Raw genomic sequence first — 22,768 nt, forward strand, 5'->3', positions numbered from 1 at the left:
CCAGAATAAGTTATGAGCCTGAAAGACGTATAAGAATATTAAGGTCCTGTATACTTATCTTGTATATATACATGAAAGGGAAGGAGGGAGGGCCAATCTAGGCCCAAAACTATATCAGAGACATACCTTCTGGCTGGTTCTAATTCCGTTCCAGCCTAATCACGGCTGGGAAAGTCCAAAGATGTGTAGTTATTTCTGTCCTCAATATATCTGTCAATTCAAAATGAGGATTATCAGAATGTTATAGACCCCAGGAAGATACTTGCAAAAACCTGCATCCCAAGTGAACGGTGCACCTCTGTGGCAGTATAATGTCGTAGCATGCGAGCTAGGAGTGGCAGCAACTAAATAAGGCATGGTGATAAGGACAAGGTAAAACATGCAGCCTCTAATCGTTAATGATTGGGTGGGAAAGCGGGTGTTGTGCTTGACTGTTCAAGACCGAGGCGTGAGACATAATCAAGACATAGCGTGCATAGTGAGAGTTATCATTAGCATTGCGTGTCTCGCGTTAAATAGATCGATATAAGCAAAGAATAAATGTGGTACATGCCGGCGAAAAATAGACCCGGTGGAGCAGTGAAATGCACCGATGTCCGCAGGAGCGGTTACGAAGGAGATCATAATTGTGCTAACCCGTGCCTGTGAAAGTATCAGGGTGGGTGATCGAGAGTATATAAGGGGACATCGCCGTGTCTTGTGTTCCCCGATTGAGTGGCGGCATTAGGTGGAATTAGCAAAAGGACATTAAAAGTGTATACATCTGTGCCACTTACCCGACACAAACTTGTTAGTGTTGTGTCCTAAAGTCCGTATTTAAGCGGCGTCTAAAGATAAGTTCGCGATGCGCTGTACGCAGAACATACTAATATGTAGCTATCGGTATAGAACTGCAAAATCCCTAATATGTTGCTATATAGCTCAGCGTAAGTACATGTGTGTGGCAGCGTCTCCGATATCTTCCAACCACGGCACCTCGGTATGGCCGTGTGGGTGTCAGACCCAGAAGTGACGGGCCATAATATAGCCCCATCAACTGGCACGCGAGCTATCAGAGATGTTTTGATTAGTGTAGCCGCCATGATAGGTGTAGTGTCCTGCCCGGTTAACGGTAGATGCCTATGAGAAACTGCTCTAAAGCCCCGAAACTTCACTAGCACGGATCTGTGTAAAACTCAAAAGAAATCCCTAACGTCATATCCTACATAGGGTCATTATTGTACAAGTAGAATAATATGTGTGACGATATTAGCCTATCAATCACTAAATGAGACGTCATTTATATCTGTGCATGGATCGGATTTGTCACTATGTGATTGTAACAAGTATACAAGACTCCCAAAATTGTTTCTAGCACATGTCTAAATAACAGTAGGAGGAAAGCTCATAATGTCATAATAATCATCTGGGTCGTTGTTGTATATACAATCGTGTTTCATTGAGATAATAGCTAGTCGATAACTAAGTAGAGCTACGTACAAATAAGTACATAATTATAGTTAGATTAAAATTAGATCACTATAGTAATCAAGATGGTAACTTGTCCATCACTAAGTAGTAGCTTGTTGATCTTAAAGTAGAGCTTAGTACGCATCTGTGCATGATTGAAGTCAGATCAGTATGGTAATATTAAGAAAGCTGCTCTACCCATAGTATTGTGGTATTAATATCAATAAGTCACCCAGACTCATAGTGTATAAGGTGACAAAGAATCTGGGGATATAACTATCAATCTGCTTTAGAAACATGAAATTCTATAATACTTGCATTTGGCGCATGCAAGAGTGTATGAGCCTTGTCACCCTCACTTGGTTAACTTAAACCCTACTCTTCCTGTATCTCTCGAGCATCCCTTCTTTAAAGATTGACAAGCTACCATTCTACACAGAGCATATCAAACACCAGCGCGACTCCAGCGATTTTATCCATCCACTCAGTTCCACTGCCCCAGATGTCAAATACTGGATGTGTACTTCTACCATATGTTCTGGGCCTGCCCTACAATAGGTCCATACTGGCACACTATCCAACTGGCACACTATTCACGAGACACTTAGAGAACTCACGGGTCTACCTAACATGGACACATGGGAGGCCTGCGTACTTGGAATCTTCCGGAGACGGAAACAGCACAAAGTATCAATTTGTTTCGCCTCACTAGCCACACTACTAGCAGAGAGAGGCATGGCTATGCACTGGCGAGCACCTGGGGGACCCCCAATAGCAGCCTGGGAGGGAGCAGTTAACAAATGGGCAGCAGCGGAGGAAGAAACACTCCGGGAGGAGGAGGTTAAGGGGTTACGTAAGCACCCTATACCCATGGAGTGGACCCTCTTGCTGTATCAATTCAAACAGCAAACAATGCCAGAAAACTCTGACACCTGCCACAAACCCCGATAGACCCGCAACCACAGACCCAGATTGATAGCACACATGATGGTTCCCACCCAACAGCAAGTACATAACAGGGCACGACAACGCAATCATCCCCATACTACGACAATCAGATAGATGGCGACGGGTGGGCAGATGCCCGACCAATTAACACTACTCATAAGTATAAAAAAGACATCCAGTAGCCTCGAAACCCCGTTTGACTCATATACCCTGAAATATAAGGACATTACCCCAGTTAGACCTCCCCAGTTAGTAATTCCATATCGTAACCAGTAGTTAACACACTGGCAAAAAGAAAAAGGGAAGGAGATATTTCCATATGCAAAAGGACATGCAAAGTTGAGTGACATCGTCTATAGCGGCACTTACACTGTGTATTATAAAACTCTCAAACTGGAGATATGACCACGATTCCGCAGATCGGAAACATGTGTAACAATGTAAATTTACATGTATATTCATGCAATGTGATTATCATATGAAAACGTTAATAAAAATACTTGGCAAAAAAAAAAAAATCATCCCCCTCTACATACATGGGAACTTTTCCCTTGGAAAGTCTGGGAGCAAACACACCGCCCCTAGACATCTCAATACCTTCTAATTGTCACTGCCACCATTTCTTCTCTTTCTCCTTTGCCCACTTCTCAGCTAGGGCCAACTTCCTCTCTTTGAAAAAGCTATGGAAGCTAACTGAGCCTCAAGTTCGGTCCCTCTAATGGACCTCGGTGGGCCCACTGCAGGGGAACCCACCCTCCCCCGATTAGCTGGAAGTATGAACCTGGTGCCAGAAGAAATGGAAAGGTTATCATCATCCTCCTCTCCTAGGAGGTCATTGAAGGGGTCACCCCCCCTTCATTCTCAGGAGCTGTCTTTGCCCAGGCCTTAGGGGATCTATTCAACTCGTGTTATTCAGCAAAACATAACTCGGCCGCCAGGCTTGACTATTTTTTAATTTCTAAAGAATTGTCTCAAACTAACTGTACTTACACACAAAATAGTTTTTCGGATCATGCATTATTAAAACTAGAAATATCAGGAATAGGCAGGGATGAAAAAACCCTAAAATGGACATTTAATAGAATACAGTTGGAAGACGAAGATTGGTGTAGGAAAATTCAGGGGGAAATAGATGGGTTTTTTAGTATTAATAAGGGCACCGCTTTGTTAGAGAATGTATGGGAGGCCTTTAAGGCCACAATCCGTGGGGTCATATCCTCTAAATAGATCGCTTCCAGGCAGGCGCAATAGTTAGAGAGAAATCTTCTTGAAGCAAAAGTTAGGCTCACAAAGGAGCAATATCTAAAGGATAAAAAGTGCTAGGAAGAAACGGGCCTTAGAGCTAGCATGCCAGGAAAGGCAAGATTATTATTACACCAAAGTTCATGCCTCTAATTCTGCTTATCTACAGAAAGTGTATGAAGAGAGTGAATTCACAGGTAGATTCCTAGCCTGGCAAATTAAAGATAAACTATCTCAGAATAGGGTGCATGCATTGACTAACAAGCTCACTAAGAGACGCACCACAGATGAGAATACGATACAGAGCGAATTGGTCAGCCATCATGAACCCATTTACTCCATCAGACAAGAGGTAGATTGTAGGAAGTTAGACCTCTTTTTTAAAGGATTACAAATTCCAGAACTAACTTCAGACCAACGTATAAAATGAATGGTTGATGCTTCAGTGCAAGAAATGGAGGGGGTGGTTCAATCAATGGCCAATGGTAAAGCCTGCGGGGAAGATGGTATCCCGATTGAATTGTTTTAAAAATTTAGCGCAAGTTTGAGTAACGAACTTGTAATATTGGCCAATCATATTTTACACTGTGGGAAAATACCATCCTCTTTTTGCACCGCTGTGGTTGTTAGTTTTAAAAAAAAAGAAAAAGATGAAGAGGATGTAAACTCATACAGACCTATCAATTTGCTGAACTCAGATTATGAGATCCTTGCTAAATTATTAGCCAATAGAACCAGCAACTGTATTGGGTCAATAATTCATAAAGACCAATGTGGCTTTGTCGCAGGGCGTCAACTCTCTTTTAACACCACTTTTTTAATTAAAGCACTGGACTATTTTATACATAATAAGACTCCAACCCAGATCATGCTTTTAGACGCCGATAAGGCTTTCGACCTGGTGTGTTGGGAAATACTTTTTTATTCACTAGCAAAGTTTGGTTTTCCCCCTGAGTTGGTTACAGTTATTTCAAAATTTTATGAGGGGGCAACGGCTCAAATAATAGTGAATGGCAAGAGGGTGGGGGCCTGCAGAGTAGTCCGGGGGACCATACAAGGATGCCCCTTTTCTCCTCTACTTTTCGCTTGTTTTATAGAACCTCTGGCCATAGCCATTCGTACTGTAGGCAACACAACATCCCCAATGCCTGGAATGACTAATAATAAACTATATGCAGATGACATAGCCCTTTTCTTAAAACCTGAAAGGGAAGTGCAGGTGCAATTTTTTTTATCTATTTAAGGAATTTCAATCTGTCTGCGGTTATAAAATAAATACATCTAAAACAGAGATTCTGCTTTGCAATTGCACACCTGACTCGCTATTAGTGGATTTAGCTCCATTGATTAATACACGACCCAAGAGGTATTTGGGGATATACTTAACAGAAAACATCAACGATCTTTATGATTTAAATTATATCCCCCTCATACATAAACTAAAGAAAAAACTGTCAAATTGGAAAGACCTTCCGGTTTCAATAATAGGCAGAGTAGCCATAATTCGAATGATGATATTGACTCTCTTTAATTTCCTTTTTCTAGCTATTCCTAATGCAGTCCAAATGAAGTTTTTTAAAGAAGTTCAAGGTCTTATTTCTACATTTATATGGGCAAATAAAGCACCTAGGCTTTCAATGATATGCCTTTTAGACCAGCATCAGAAGGGGGACTAGCTCTTCCTGATTTGAAAGAGTACTATTATGCTAACTGTGCACACACCACATATAGAACTATGAAGGTCCTAAATATTAATAGGTGCAATAATTTTTTTCTTGACTTAATTGATAAGGAATATCTAATCCAAGATTTTATGCGTCTAATAACAACTCCTAAAAAAAGTAAGGTATAAAACCCTTCAATGGAGCATTAAATGGAAAAAACAGCTATATAAACATTATTTGATCCCCACTATAAATGGAGAAACCCTCCTTTCGGATATCCAAATAGGGCAAGATTTATTATTAGAACCAGAAATTATGTCCAATTGGAACAACCAGGGTTTTAGTAAAATAGGAGACTTTTTGATGGGAGGCTGGAAGACCTGGTCTGAAATAGAACCAACGCTTAAACACAGTTGAGTCATTATGTAATGGTCATTTGCGAGGGTTGAAAGTTTTCTATTGAAATTTAACCCTACACATATCTGTGATGCCAGCGAGCTCGTAGAGAAATTAGTATATCACACGCATCGTATGTCAATAAGTGGTTGGGTTTCTCTGTTCCGGACCAAAGGGGCAAATACATTGCATCAAAGAGCACACAAAAAATGGGTAAACCAGGAAGGGTTACATATTTCCAGTATGGACTGGAATCAGATTAATAGGTATAACAGCACCTTGCTGAAAGCGGCTAATTTTAAGCGGATGCAGTTTTATTCCAAGCTGCTGCTGTATCGTACTCCAGATTTCCTACACATAATCAATCCCCAGATTTAATCAAATTGCTTTTGATGCAATTTAACTGGAGGGGGAACTGGACTCATATTATTTGCGAATGTCCGAAACTAGGTGGATTTTGGGAAAGCATTAATAGATATTGTCATGATATTTTTAAAGTCCCCCACTCACTAGATACCCAGACAACATTTTGGGATACTCCACAGGGTTTACAGCCACTATGCTACAAAAAAAACAGATATTTATCCTGGTTTTAGCTGCGCGATCTTTGATCCTACAAAATTGGAGATTGAATTACATTCCCACCCCTACACAGCTATTTAGTAAATTGAACAGGATTAAAGAGCATGAAACAACGTACGCTTTAAGAGCCGGCTCCTATAAGAAGTTCAAGGCTTTGTGGGAAGACTCGGATTAAACTATAATAGCATGCTGCTACATTCTTCGATTGGATATGCTTTTAAAATATTGTTAAATTATATTGTATAATATTGATGTGAATTTTCGTACATCATAGACCTTTTAAGTTCATGAACTATGTATGGCTTTTAATCATCAGTTGTAATTGTGTAAATACGCTGTTTCTGTTATTAATGAATTTCTTTCTGTCTCTTACATATGTACTATGAATAGACGAGCTATCTTCAAATAAAATATATTTAAAAAAAAAAATAAATAGAACAAATTTAGAAAAATCTAAAGTTCGGATTAAAAATCAGTTTAGATCAAATTTCAAAACATTCTAAAATCAAAGGTTTTGTTCTAAGTCAATTTAGAGTACTTTTAAAGATCTAAAAAATGAATTTACTCTATGGTGTAGTTTGAGCTCAAGTACGTATCTCGATATTATTGGTGTTGATATTCAGTAGTACAACCCTGAAAAACATAATACAAGACAATAGCAAAGATACACATAGGGGGATTATCACATCCCACTGAAATGCACTACACCTTTCTGTCAGATGCACAAGGCTCCTACTCCCAAATGTGAGATAGCGGAAAGTAAAAACTCCAACCATGCACCTTTGATTCTGTACCTACACTTGGGCCAGGTTAAGACACCACCAAAACCTTAGAGGAACACCACTTCCAGCTCCTGCTTGTCAGATGAAAAACAAGCACTTTGTTGTAATGTGAAACTATATATGAAAGACAATGAGTATTCAACACCCTCAAAGGAAGTCCTGTGGTCTACGTGCAAAGCCACACTAAGAGAATAATTTATGAGATAGACACTACAAGGACCTATTTCACAAAGGTAAACGTACACTTTTGTGTAAGTTTACTATTATTTTGGTATTCACCAACTTTGACTTTAATTTTACTAACAGTAATTTTATAACTGCAGAAAAGCAGAAACTTCGCACATAAAAAGATAGGACTGTCCTTTCTTTTTAACACAGTGTTCTCCACCCCAAATGTGGAGTCTCCACCATCATAAAATTACTATTAGTAAAGTTAAACTCGTAGTTTGTGTATACCAAATAGTAAACTTACACAAACGTGCATGTTTTGTGAAACAGGCCACAAAAGTGAAAGTAATGATGCAGCAAACAACTATGGTTAGAACTAAAAACAGAATACCTCATGTCTAGATATAATCAACATCCTGCAGCATAATTATTAAACAAGCTGTAAAAAGAAAAAGTGCTATTAATTTGATATTTACTGACAAATCAAACTATTCCCTTACTTGCATCTGCCAAAATCACTATGAGAGAGGAGAAAAGGCAGATGCAGACTGCACTACTCATACAGCAAAGTGCATAATCTGCTATAATCTGCCATCCACACCATAAGAGACAAGGCTTGGCTATTACTTACACACTCTCAAGATATAACACACGCCTTTGCTATCTGTACAAAATAAGTATATTACTCCAATTATCAGCATACTTTGCAAGAAAAAGCTTGCTTCATGGAGCACCTACATCTCCATAAATTCACAGACCATTGAAGAAAATTACTGTAAGGAGAGATGCCTAAGGAAAAGTTTGCAGAAGAAGTCACTCCATGATACAAAATGCTTCAGAAAGAAGACTTCTCAAGTAAGTTCTAGATAACAGGCAAGCCCAATATAATAAAGATGTTATACAGGGCATTCAAGGAGGCCAGAACAACAGGATATATGCAAACACTCAACAGTAAAGCAACAATAGCTATGATCATAAAGTCAGGTAAGGATCACCTACTCTAAAACATGTCTGGCCAATATACTTATTGAAATGTAGATATTATAATCCTGGCAAACATTTTAGCAAACCGATTCAGAAGATTTATTCCTTTAATAATTCATATCCCTCAATTTGGCTTGCACTACGTCACTTCTCAAAGAATCACCTCAGAATCACCTCAGAACTCTTCACACCTGTTTTGTTATTACAAACCATATGCAGGTGGTCCATGTTCACCTCATATCAAACCATAATACAGCACACACTAATTTTCACCAATGTTCTAAAGAGGCCAGTTAAAAACATTTACTAAGCTACTGAGTGTGACACACAGCATTGGCAATTATAGCACTAACCCAGGTGCTCTATTACACCACACAAAGGCATATTAACACAAATCATCAGGACATTACTGTTACAAAGGGACTTCCTATTGTGGGCCTCATGTAAAGGCCTGGTATCAGACTGAAACAAAACTATCATCATTGAACTGCTCTTGAACCCCATAAAAACGAGCACTTCTGGGTGAACGTTGTCACTCAGGCCCATGCCACAGAAAAATGTGGTGTTTTGTTTGAGACACATGTTGGTGGCCTGAGAAAAGTCAGGCTCATATGTTCTTATTCTAGAATACTATAAAAGTGGTACTGGATAATTTTGTGTGAGAAATTGGGTTGTTGGTTGACTGTGGTGTGAGCCCTGGTCAAGCAGCAGCCGCAGGGTGAACCACAAAAAGACACTTAATTAACTTGTGCTTAACACTGGGTAGCTTGGCACAAAATGCAGTCAAGCTTAACTTAGAGGCTATGTGTAAAGTATTTATGTAGCACACAAACAGTAATAAAGTGAAAGAAATATTCCACATCAATTTAGAAAAATAGAGCAAATGTATTAAATTATTTGACACCAAAACGACAAAAAGCCAATCATTCGAATAGAGTTATGAATTTTTAAAGTTTTTAGCAAAAACTAGCACCTAAAAGATCAAAGTACCAACCGCAGACATTTAGTTGTGCAAGACCGGGTCAAATTTAAAAAATATGGCTGACTGCGATGGAGTGTCATTCGGATACCAGCAGTGAATTGGGCCCAGGCGTGCTTACCTTCAGATTTATGAAGCATTTTCAAGAGAACTGTTCTGAGAGGGCAATGTTCATTAGGGCAAGATTGCAGGCGGTGTCCAAGGAGGGAGTGTCGACATCGGGGACCCGTTGGACAAAGTCACTGTGATGATTTCTAAGTTTGGACTTACTCACTATTTTGGAAGTCGAAAAGCCGCAGCGGGACGAGGCAAGAGGCTTTAGCCAAAGACAATTCTAGGTGGATCGGATACCCCTTTAGGGATGGACCACTGAACAGGATTTTCTGCTGCGGCGAAGAATGTAGTGGGAGCCGCCATGACGTCAGGCCAACCAGCGATGCACCTTGGATGGACCAACAAGCAGGTTGGCCCTGGTCTTCCCTTGGTTTTCAGAGCAGTTTTTAGCCAAACCTTTTCTAACTCTCTAGTTTTGGAAATTGGTTATCTGGGCACCTTAAGCATCGCAACCAAGGGTAAAAGGCAGGTGGAGCACACTTGGGGGTTCAGGACTCACCCAGGCAGGGTCCAGGTGCAGGTTACAGATGGTGGGAGCTTTTTCTGTCCCTGTGACTCCGAACAGGAGGCCAGAAAACTAGCCCTTGGATTCACTCTGGTAGTCCTGGGTTGAGGTAAAGATGCAGGGCTCAAACAGCAGGGCTGGCCTCTGAGAGTTCAAGGCAGGCTCCAGGTTTGTGGTACATCAAAGCAGTCTTTCAGAGTGGCAGGCAATCCTCTGTGAGTCCTTCTATGGGTCCAGCAGTGAACTGAAGAGTGGATCTGAGGGTCATATTTTTATATCTGGTGATTCCTTTGAAGTTGGGAGAAGTTTCCAGTTTCTCTTTAAGTGCTTGGAATTTCCTGACTGCCCTGCCCTGGTTCCAATATGGCTGCATTGATAAGGCGGAGGAGGCAAGCTCTTTGTGTGATGGCAGAGCACAGACTATTTAGTTGCAAGTGGGGCTGTGCTTTGCTCTGCCCCCCATCCTGCCAGCAGATGGCTTATTCAGGCACACCTAATACCTCTATTGTGTGGCTGTCTGGGAGAAATTCGCAAACTCCAGCTGTCAGTTACACCCAGTCATGTGGCCCAGGGTTAAGAGCAGGAAAATGCACACTTTCTTTATCAAAATTGCAGTTCAAAATTCGACTTTACCATTAAAGAGGATTTTTCATTTCAAATTCATGGATACCAAAAATGAAAAGCTTACCTGGTCCCAATCAAAGGTTTGCACTTATTAAATGAAACAAGGCAACTCAATGCTATACTATCGGACAGATGAGCATCACAGTACGGAAAAACAGGTGAAGGAGCTTATCACTACCAGGACATGTGAAACTGAAAATTACATGTCTAAAAGTTTAATTACAACGAATCCTGCCCTATGGGCTTACTAGGGCAGACTTTAGAGGTGACATATGCAATAAAATGTGAGTTTAAGGCTTGGTAAGGGCCTATGCTGCCAAGTCGTATTAGCAGTTTAAAACTGCAATCAGGCATCAAAGGAAGACCTGGGATATGTTTTAAGGGACTACTTAATTGGGGGGCTCAATAAGTGCTGCAGACCCACTGTTAGCATTTAATTTACAGACCCTGTGTATATGGCATACCACTCTTCAAGGTACTACTACATAAATTAAATATGGCAATCAGGTGTAAACCACTTTAACTATGTTTAGGGGAGTGAGCACAAACACGTTAGCACTGGTCAGCAGTCGGAAAGTGCAGAGTCCTAAGGACAACAGAAAGGAATTCCAGCTGGAAAATGGAGGTCAGTAGACAAAACGTTTGGAGGAAGACCACCCTAAGGCTGACAGGTCTAACATTCAACATTTACACATGGCAGACCTCAACATTGACTCAAACTACTGGTGTTGTAAAATGCAAACTACAGTTTGGAACATATTTATGGTTGTGCTTGCACCTGAATGTGAGCTGATCAAACATATGAAGACACTGAATGAATCAACTGATCAAATCTCCTCAGCCACTCAAAAACACTGACTCCATACCTGACATCAACTCCCAATGAAGAAGATAGTTTGCACACTCACTAGTGGTTGTCAAAATGTGCATGCTCTGACACCAGAGATCCCCCATAGTGCAACCCATAATGAATTCCTCACCGAAATCTATAAAATGCATATAAAGTCAACATGATTAGACCCCCTACTCTGGACAATGATTAATACATTTAAGATCTAATACAACTATAATATAATGGCCTCTCCAAGAAAAGGGAAATAATCCCTCAGCCAAAGTTTCTAATTTTAATATAAGTATAGCACAGAAAGAGTAAAAACACTGACCATATCCAATATCCACTGCATGGGGACCGTGAGGATAGGCTTGCATCATCGTCACTGGGATCATCCCCATGCTGATCACACTCAGTTAACAGGCCACACAGTCAAAGGGAGAGTACTGTCTCTGTTCTCTTCGGATCGCCCTGGAAAGCATTCCACTTCACTCCATCAGGCTCCCTGCTGCTTCCCCATTCACAGAGCTACTAAGATCTAGATGTGGTCATTTACAGGAGGCATGGTGGGCAGGTGAGATATGAAACAGCAAAGAAACCCAAGACTACCCACCATTTTATGCCCCGGCCAGCCACAGCCCCAACTAAACTTTCAAAAAGCCATTAAAACTCCACCCACATACACCTTCCCAAAGAGGTCCACTAACACAAACCCACAACTCAGAAATGCAGATTATAATGGAAATTCTAGAATAAAAGTATTCTCCTGGATAGACCAGGCGAGTGGCCTACACAAAACTTTGACTATACATTCACCCACCCCTCCTTGATACCTTGCCAACCCTACATTCCGGTTGTGACTGGCATACCCTTCCGGTTCTGTATTGGCAGCACTCCTTCACCCCGAATTCTGTTTTGAGACACGATATTCATAAAAATAACGCCTACTTCTCCAGTAACATAGTTTCACTAAATATAACAAATACAATCAGGCAGGGCGCACACACGAGACCATTGTGAAAGTTATAGCCTGCACCATTCTGGCTGTAAATGGAACATACGTTTGTCACATTATCGATGGCGTACAGTATTATTAGTAACCATATACTCCAAAGTCAAATAAAGATATTTAAAAAAATAAAAATATCATGTGAATTTAAAAACCGAACGGCTCTGTGCGCTTTTTTCAGCGTCCTCGTGCGCACCTCAGAAGATGTCATTAAGTATTTAATGACTTTGCTCTCTTTTTCACAGATAATCTTTTTCTCTAAAAATGGCCTTGTGCTACTCTAATCGTTGTATAGTTTGTATTGATTTTAATTTATAAAAAAGCAGCAAATACAAAGAGCAAACCTTGCTTCACAGCGCTGGAAACACTGAATACAAAGTTACATTAAACAAAAAAAATATGTGTCAATAAGTGCAAATGACAAGTTAACAGTCAATTAACAATGTGCAACATAAAAACTCATCAAATGTGTAATGTCGTGAAACGTGCTGGGCGCTTGGACCTGCACATGAAGTGGGAGGAGAACCAGGGATGGAAGAGGAGGAGCGAAGATGGGGAAAGTTAGTTAGAGTAGGAGCAGGGTAAAGGAAAGGGGTAAAATCAGGGCCAGCTTCAGCACTGGTGGCACCCTGTGCGACAATGTTTGTTGGCGCCCCCCACATACTCCCTCACTACCATCCTTTAACAGTGCCCCCTCAAGTGTCCCTAACCACTCTCTCTCAGATATATAATTTCAACTAGTTAAATAGTGCCTCCTATACCAATGTAGGGTGTCAGAGCATTTTACATCACACACATGTTACACAGAGACAATCAGTCAAAGGTGTGTAGATTAGTGTATAGGAAATGTTCCATAACCCAGAAGACTACAATGTGAATTACATGCCATCCATACTGGTAGACATTTTAGTTTAAGAGTGCTTGGTCTGAAGAAGCACAGACTCAGAATCTTAAACATAACCCCATGGTTTGGGGTTACATTTAATAATAAGGATTTCTTTTGTTTACCGAAATGAACCCTTTTTGAAACGTTAGATTAATGAAAGACAGAGGAGAAAATTATAATGCTGTAATCTATACCTTGCAGTTTGCATGCAGCTCTTTTACAGTTATTAGCTTACCGTTCCATGACAGGATTTTAACATCTACACTGTTAGTAACAAAAGGATCTCCCTGACAAAATTACTGACCTATTTAAACTATATCCACTTTCGTATCTACATGGTACACATTCTTTGAAGCAGGCATATTAGCCCTCTGTGCTACCATAATATGAGTTAAAACTTCCACTAGACAAAACTCCTTCTCTCTCCAGGAAGAACATTAATCACCGTAGTTATCTTGACATTTTTATTGTATGAAAACTGCAGGAGGCCAGCAATGCAGCAGCAGGTGCTTTAAAAAAACCATAAAATACTTCCAAGCATGGCGCCCCCTCGAAGAGTCAGCACCTGGTGCGGTGGCACCGGTCACACCGCCATAAAGCCGACCCTGGATAAAATAAAGTACATCAGAAATACCTACGTGTCGGTGTCATGCTCTGCTGCACTACGACACTACAACTGGCAACGAGGAGTGGTCGTGGACCCTGCCTCACTTACCTGCATCCTGGTGTGCGCTCCGCTGCCTCGGAGCTGTGCTGTTACGCGGACCGGGAGCCCACCCCGGTCGCGCTGTGCCCCTGCCGAGCTGCTCGTCGGCTCCGCTGCCTCGGAGCTCTGCCGCACCCTGGGGAGTCCGCCCCAGTCACGTTTCGTTCCTGTGAGTGCTGCATTTCATGTCACGATCCGGGAGCCCACCCCAGTCGCGTGCGTGCCTGCGAAGGTGCATCTTGCTGTTCGCGACCAGGGAGCCCACCCCGGTCACGTGGTGTGGGCGGTGAGTGCCCGTCTTGCTGCTGACATCGAGGGAGGAATGCTGAGTCACGTGAGGCGCCCGGTAGCTGAATCCATCAGCGTTGAGGTACCGGTACCTGTCTGTGTCCCAGCTGCTGCCACTGTGTGAGTTGGGCTTGCTAGTCTCGCGAGGAGTGCGATCTCACGGTGGCCATCTTTAAGTCAGGCATCTCCACCAATCCCCTTGCGAGGAGTGCCCGGCTGCCATTTTGAAGTCAGGCAATGGCTGAAATTAGCATCAAGCATTGGCAAATGTTCTGCTGAAGAGGTACTACATGCTTTACACTACACTACAAGACCACATTAGCATACTACGTGGACTGCATTTCTCCTGAGCTCCCTGCTGGTGTGTCTATACAATATCCAAGTGCAGATAAGCGTCACATACATTGAGTTAAGCCGAGTGACAGGCGCTGCGAGGTTCCGTTGCTAGACTGTCCATTACAAGGGAGTGGTTTCACTGTCTCCTACACAGTCGTATATCATGTCTGGATCACCCACATCAAGACAGAGTCATGCCTCTGCGAGTACCAGCACCGGGCCGGAGTTGCCTACGTCCACCGCGCAAATGGGTGGACACAGACTTGGCATGCTCGGAGTCCCTTTTCTACGCCCGCTGGAACCCCTAGTCCTCATATCAGGGGGAGGCATGGGCCTTCGCTGGCAAGAATGGTTAGAGGACTTCAAAGACTTCATAAAAGGGTCACATGTGACTGAGGAGGAGCAGCAACTGATTGCACTACGCAATTTAATCGGGAAAGACATTGGTCAGGAACTTCCGGCTGATGCTGCTTTGTCATATGTCAATGTGCGTGATGTGCTAAACAGAAAGTTTCTTCACAAACGAAACATTGATTATGAAAGGTACACATTCAACCTGGCATCTCAAGAAAAAGATGAGCCCATGTGTACTTTCATTACGCGACTGCGACGGTTGGCTCGCTACTGTGAATTTGACTCCTTCACGACAGAAGACGCACTTCGCCTACGAATCATAGAAGGATGCCAGTCTGTGTCATTACGTAGACATCTATTAAAGAAAAGCTACTCTCTGGATGAAATCAGAGAAATGACGCAAGAACATGATCAAGCAGAAGAACATGCCAAGAAAATGGAAGCTGGAAGAGGCGAAAAACGTGAACAGGTCCACTCTGCAAAACAACGACCATCCAGATCCAAAGTGCAGTCTCATTATACAAGTCATCGCAGTACTAGTAGTACTGACAAAAGACAGGAGCGCCAGCTTAAATGCTATCGCTGTGGATATGACTTCCCTCACACCGAGACCTGCCCTGCATTAGGCCAAAAATGCAGGAAGTGTGGCAGGGACAACCACTTTGAGAATGTGTGCGGAGCACCACGCAAAGACAATCACCGAGACAATTACAGACAGTCCAACATTCGTCATCATGCCAAAGCAGTGTGGGACCGCAGAGATTCGTCCACTGGGTCTTCACAGTCCAGCCGTCATTCTCATGGGACATACCAATCCCGTCGATCTCAATTTCGTGAGTCAAGGTCGCTGTCACCAATATTGCAAGACAGTGATGAGTATGTCTGCATGGTCGCGGATCCGGACCGGCTGAAGCAATACCGTGATTAGACCTTAAAATGGACACGCACTTAGCCAAGTTTGTGCTGGACAGTGGAGCATCTCTCAACTATATCTCAGTTGCAGAATACAAGAAAATGAATCCGCCACCGCACTTGCATAAAGCTGCCGTGTGGGTGTACACCTGGATGTCAAAGGAACCTCTCCCGTGTTTGGGACAATTCCCGACTAATCTCACATACAAAGACAGGACTATTCCAGCCCGCATTCATGCCATTGATGGTCCTGAAGCAGATTGTCTTCTTAGCTTGCCAACGGCGGAACGACTTCGACTAGTTGAAATTTTGTACAAAGTTGACCTATTTCACAAGTTTCGTAAGCTATTCACCGGACTTGGATAGATGACTCATTGTCAGGTTCGACTGCACATAAATGAACGTGTAACTCCCATTGCTCAACATCACAGAACAATTCAGTTTCACCTTCAACAGTCTGCAGAGGAGGAACTGCAGGACCTTCTCCAGGCTGACATCATCGAGAGGACATCATGACCCACTCCCTGGGTCTCTCCAGTGGTTGTAGTGCCCAAAACGTGATCAGCTGGCAAAGTGCGTCTCTGCGTAGATATGAGAGCACCCTACACCGCCATCGAAAGAGAACGGCACCCAGGGCCTCACATCAGTGACATGATTGCGTCACTCAACGGTGTGCAGATATTCTCCAAACTAGACCTTAACAAGGGCTATCACCAGCTGGAGCTCCACGAGAAATTGAGATATATCACCACATTCTCGACTCACCAAGGCCTGTTCAGATACAAAAGACTCAGCTTTGGGGTTTCATCTGCCGCTGAGATTTTTCAGGAGGCCATCAGGAAAGTAATTCATCACATTCCCAACACGCTGAACTACAGTGATGACATCCTCGTTTATGGCGCGACACTGCAAGAACATGACACGGTGCTGGACCGAGTCTGTCATGCTCTGTTAGACGCCAACCTCACTTTAAACAAAGACAAATGTGAATTTCACAAATCCTTCGGACACATCTTCTCAGGCGCAGGAATGAAACCCGATCCAGAAAAGATTGCTGCGTTGAATGATACCCACAGGGCGCGAGACGCTGGAGATGTGCGTTCATTTTTAGGCATGGCAAGCCACTGTGCACGATACATCAAGGATTATGCCACCATCAGTTACCCTCTGAGGAAGCTGACCAAACAAGGACACCCGTTTCAATGGACCATGAGATGTGATCAAGCCTTTCATGCAATCAAAGCTGCGGTTGAATCTGCCAATAACCTTGCATATTTCAATCCTAGAAGGAAAACCGAAATCACCGTGGATGCGAGTCCCGTAGGACTTGGAGCTATATTAGCTCAATATGACAGAGAGAGTGATCAGCGGTATGTTGTAGCATATGCCAGTAGGAGTCTCACAGACACAGAGAGGGCATACTCTCAGCCGGAAAAAGAAAGCCTGGCGATAGTCTGGGCCTGCAAACATTTTCACATCTTTATCTACGGAAAACACTTCACACTTATCACGGACCACCAGAATGAGGTATTACGAGCATATCGAACCACACCGCATACTACCACAGGCAGATGTCCGGCAACACTAATGCTGGGTCGCACCGTGCGCACAAGAATACCAGTCTGGGAAGACGCAGCCAGTGGCATGCTTCAAGAATCTGAGCATGAAGACTTAGCCACAAGAGACAGACTGAAAAAGGAGAAGATGAAGGAATACGCAGACAGACGAAGAAAAGCTGCACAGCCATCTATCCAGGAAGGAGACTGGGTATTAGTGCGACAAGAACAACAGAGAAAAGCAGTCTGTCGATATCATGCATGCCCCCTAGTGGTGACGAAACAAAAAAGGACCATGATCACAGTTGAATCGGAGGACAAGAGAATAACAAGGAATGTGACGCATTTTCAGAAGTGCATGCCCCAGGTCAGAGAAGCGTTAACTGCACCCCGCAGCCCGCAGTGTGGTCCAAGGAGATGCACATGAGTCAGCAAGTGATCGTCAACCTGCCATGCCTCCTGTTGAAGGGGAACGGGCGGCTCAAGAGATATCCCTCCAGCCGCAGCGAAATCATCGAAGACCCGTTCGCCTAATTGAAGAACTGTAACTATGGCGTTTTCTATTATTGTATACTCTGACATGCATGGACACATTTGAAGTAGTTCAAATTGTTTAAGAAGGGGAAGATGTAATGTCATGAAACGTGCTGGGCACTAGGACCAGCACATGAGGTGGGAGGAGAATCAGGGACTGAAGAGGAGGAGCGAAGGCGGGGAAAGTTAGTTAGAGTAGGGGCAGGGTAAAGGAAAGGGGTAAAATAAAGTACATCATAAATAACTACGTGTCGGTGTCGTGCTCTGCTGCACTACGACACTACAAAAGGCATCTGCCTCTGCCTCACATGCCATTAATGATTGAGCTTCTCAGTTCAACTACAAAGACGTTTGCTAAACAAACATAACAAAAAAAAACTTTTGGGCGAAAATAGGAGCATTTAATCACAGCAAACGGAATGTTCTTCGTATTTACCTGCTATTTTGGGGTATTTCATCAAAATCAAGAATCCATATCTCAGGGTGGTGCTGACAGTTTCAGTCCCACCAAACAGCAGGTTGTTCACGCTCATTAACAAGGCTGAGTCATAAAATGCAGTTGAGGTGTTACCCTTCTCCTGAAAATGAAACACCAAAGGGTTATTAGGACAGGAATGATAAACATTCTTCTTAATTGTTCATTCAAATAAGCCCCGATATTTAGAATGGAAGAATTTTGCTCTCTCGTGGTGGCACTCTTGGTATGTGAAGAGTTTGATGTTGCATTTTAAAAGTGAAATATCAGGGAACCCCCCCCCAAGCACTTTCCACTAGTATGTTGTTTATGTGTCGGAGATGGCACCATGAAAGATGTCGGGCCTAATTCACAAAGGTAAGCTAAGGTAAGCTTATGCTTTTGTATAAGTTTGCCATAGTTTGCTGTTCACAAAGGGGTTTATGAATAGTATCTTCACATCTCTATATCTTGAATTAATGCACAGTAATGTATTACCCTGGCCCTATCACCCTGGTGAGGTCTCAAGCTGGCCTTTTCGAGCCTGAGCAGATCAATCAGTCATGGTTTTAAGGTCTGATTAAAAATAACTTTAGCATTCTCCCAGAAAATCAGTAACCTCAGCAAATGGAGAAATAAAAATAGAACAAAATCAGAATATGTACAGAAAAGAGATATGTGTCAGCCTTCTTCAACCTTTAGATAATTGATGTATAATTTACATTTTGCCATTTTCAACAAGAGAGACATTTCTCTTCAAGTGTCAGTCAATGATATGGTTGATTATTTACGCAAGCTGAGGTGGCCAGTAGTTGTACAAGCTTGCCTAGTCAAGCGGAACTGCTGTAAACTGGTGGACCTTCATCCTGACAAACCTGTGGTTTTCATGGCATGGTAAATCTCATTTAGGGTTTGATTCGTCCTTGTGTCCCCTTGAGTGGCACAATGGCAACGGGAAACCTTGATAAATAGGGGCCCGAGTCCTTAGCTATTACAGAAAAACATACAGTGATATCTAAGGGGACAGATGTGTCTGCACTGAGTGCATGTGCTTGTGTAGACATTTTTATGTATGTGATGACTTGTGTGGGACATATTTGCAACTTTTATGGACAATATCTGATCTCCCAGCAATGAATGCCTGTTGCGCGAATTAGTCTAGCAATTAGCATCTTCTGATAATCTGATATATCGTTCATAAACTGATTATTACACAAGGACAAAGGTGGGCCCACTCATCAGTATTTCAGGGTTGCTTTCAAAACATAAGGGACATCTGTTATTTTCAAATCTGTTAGTCTAGATTTAGTGGTAGTTGGAAATGCTTCAACAGGGTATCAAACAATTTTAGAGTGCACCAAGGTACGTGTTTACTGTATGATATCATAAACAGTAATGTACAAATGTATGTTTTACACATTTTGTGATTCCCAGTGAATCCCAAATAGACCTACCTCATGAATATTAATGAGGTTGGACTCGGTTTGCAAGCCATTCGGAACCACAAAAATCACATGGATGGTGGCCTTCTGGGATCAGCAGACCATCATGTCTGTGATTGCTTTTAAATAAAGCAATCTTTCTTTTTTTTTTTTTTAAATATAGCCTGTTTTCCTTAATACAGCCTGTTTTCAAAACAGAAAAATTAAATGTTTTCTTTTAATTTTTAAAGAGTAGGCAGTAGTATATGGGATCAACTGCCTGCACTTAAAATAATGTTTAAACAAATATACGCAAAGGAGAAGGGGTCCCCCTGGGGAACCCTTACCATTTGCAATCGGGTTATCACCTACTTGAAGAAAGCAGTAAAATGCAAAAGTTTAAGACCGCATTTCAGTTGCAAATCATTCACACATACCACTGCAATTCGGTATCCCTAAACACGCCCCTTCCTAATACGGAATTGCAAACCCAATTTGCGATTCCGTAATAGGTTACTGAATCTCAAATAGGATTTTGTACATTTCAAAAAGCCGTTTTGCGTTAGCAAATAGGCAGATTCTGCGAATTGGCCGGTTTGCGAGCACAAAAATGCTTTGTACATCTGGCTCTTAGTCAGTATGTTGCAAAGTTGTGTTTTAAACCTTTTCCCTGTATAAGTCATTACTTCTATGGCCGCTACCTTATATGCACATGCTTTAATGATCTGGCCAAAAAAAGAAAATGTTGATATGTCCTTTGGAGCAACCAAGATATATAAATTTACAAAAGGCTTGCTCTTTGTTTCTGTTGTTTGCTATTTCCCATTCACTGTGATTGTGCTTTTGATTACTATTACTGAGATATGTCAAGTTACTCTTTATGTAGGATGTGCCTGCAACTCCCACTGACCCAGTTTGTGTATCACTCATTAATTTGCTTTATTTATTGTTACTATTTATTAACTGCAAATCTTGTTCCACTGCATTCTGGTACCCTCAGTTGAGAATTCATAAAAAGAAACGCAAACCTTCTAGTACCAATATACAAAAAAAGTTTTTGTGTGGGGAGTTACTGCTTGAAATAATCAAGTATATATTGTTGGATTTATTGGAACTTGTGACCATTTCTTCACAGTAAAGATGGCTCAGCTGGCATGAGGCTGTAGCAAAGAGTCACCAGTCTTTGAATTAGTGCATGACTTTACAAGAGGGATTGTCAACGTTTAAAAATGAGGGCTGGTGGTCATAGACAGTGATCCGTGAGACAATAGCAGGTTCCTCTATCTTTTATGAGTTCATATTACAGGTTCTCAGTCTTTTGAGATGAAGACCTCACGTTTCCTGCTGGATGAAGCACAGCTCTGTGCATGGCCCGCTGTGTACTCCTCATAGTAATACTATTAGCGTCTCTGTCAATGGAACAGGATCACAGGCAGCAGCAGCCTTGCTTCTCTCATAGTATGTTGGGAATGATCAGTGTATTGGCCTGGTTAGAGGGTACTTGACTGCAGCTTTTGCCCTGTGCTGGCTCTTTGTATTCTCAAAGGCTATCAAGGCAGCAGCAGCACAAAGTTCCTATCTGAGCATCCTGTAAGGGTGACACACAATGAACTGTTGCTTCGGTTTTGTAGTTGCCTCTGATAGTTTGCCACATAAAACAAGCAAGAAGGACAAGTGACTCCCATTCTTAACTCAGGTTGCGGCCAAATTGCGCTCCCAGGTAATTCGGCTTCTTGTGGGTGCTCCACATGCTGGTAAAAGAGTTGGGCATTTCCTCCTGGATTGTCTCTCCTCCTGCTGGACCGGGACCTATCCTTCCCTCTCTAGACAGGCAAGCAGGTGTCTAGGCTGTAGTCAGACCCACATATTCTCCAGCATAATGTGTACACTTCAGTTATTGTCATCTTATCTCTGAGAAAAACAATTCTACAGCAAGGGGGCCAGCCCTAAAGGTAACTAACCCTAGGGCAGTGGTCAGTGGCATACAGGCACATAGAAAACAGCCATCTTGTGTGTGACTCAGGCATTATAAAAATCACAAGGAAATACAAACATCAGTGGTGGCCGGGACAGGTAAGCGCGGTGTGGTGGGGGTCGTCGAAGTCGACATATGACGGGATAAGTTAAATTAAATTAAAAAAATATATCATCGGTGATAAGGTCAGCGTAAGGTAAGTGGTTTTATTTTTTTAAAATTTGATTTACCTTATTCCGTCGTATGTCGACTTCCCCGCCCCCCACCCTGCCTTAATGATGTGGTGAGCGCAAGTTAAGTGGTTCTATTTCTTTTTAAAAATTTAATTTAACTTATCCCATCACATGTTAACTTACCCGACCACCACCCCACCCTGCTCCCACCCCGCCCCACTGCTCTTACCTGTGCCAGCCACCGCCGACAAACATGAGTGTGCTGCTTTGCTTGGAAGGCAGGAGAACGACCAATCCCCACTACACAGTGTCGGCTGCAGGTTTTGGATGGAAGGACTAGCTGCAGGCCACGCCCTGTGTCCATCTCCTGCAGTGCACATCCTGCCTTAAGTTGGTAACAGGGTTGGCACACCCCAGTCCCTAAACTCAACCACCACCGTGCATGGCCAAAGGCCATACAAAGTGGTGGATGGGCGCCCAGGGCAGGCTGGGCGCATGCCCTACACCAATCCACAAAGTGCACGGTCTTCTATTGAAATAGCTTTTTGAACTTAGAATATCTGTGATACTTGTGGGTTATTTGTGCTTTAAACTTATTTTAGACTGCTATGAGTTTTTTGAGTGCCTGATTTCTTTCACAGAAGCCAAAAAAGACCTATTTGCCAATGGCATAGATACAGAAAAACAAATAAGAAAAGAACAACATGGTGGACTGAAGTAATTTATGTTGTGTGATGTGTGTGTTCATGAACATAACTGGTATATTTTAGTGGTTTTACACATTCCAGCAAAAAACATAGCTCACTTTTAACTATGTTTTTTTGTAAAAATATACATATGTACAATTAAAAGCCTTTTCTAAGGCATTTTCAATGAGAATGACAAAAACAAAAGT

At 42.4% G+C, this 22,768-nt stretch overlaps 1 protein-coding gene across 8 annotated transcripts in view; it reads right to left on the reverse strand.

The window, feature by feature from the left end:
* The window catches only part of LOC146798110 (cytochrome P450 2F3-like), a 585,105-nt gene that overhangs the window by 85,241 nt on the left and 477,096 nt on the right, over window positions 1-22,768 (reverse strand). For all 8 annotated transcript variants that reach the window (XM_085625327.1, XM_085625332.1, XM_085625334.1 and 5 more), the window contains one exon: window positions 18,287-18,428. In XM_085625327.1, the coding sequence (XP_085481453.1) occupies window positions 18,287-18,428 (142 nt within the window). The remainder of the gene's footprint in view (window positions 1-18,286; window positions 18,429-22,768) is intronic.

This window comes from Triturus cristatus, chromosome 9 (assembly GCF_964204655.1).
Source record: "Triturus cristatus chromosome 9, aTriCri1.1, whole genome shotgun sequence".
Lineage (NCBI taxonomy): Eukaryota > Metazoa > Chordata > Amphibia > Caudata > Salamandridae > Triturus > Triturus cristatus.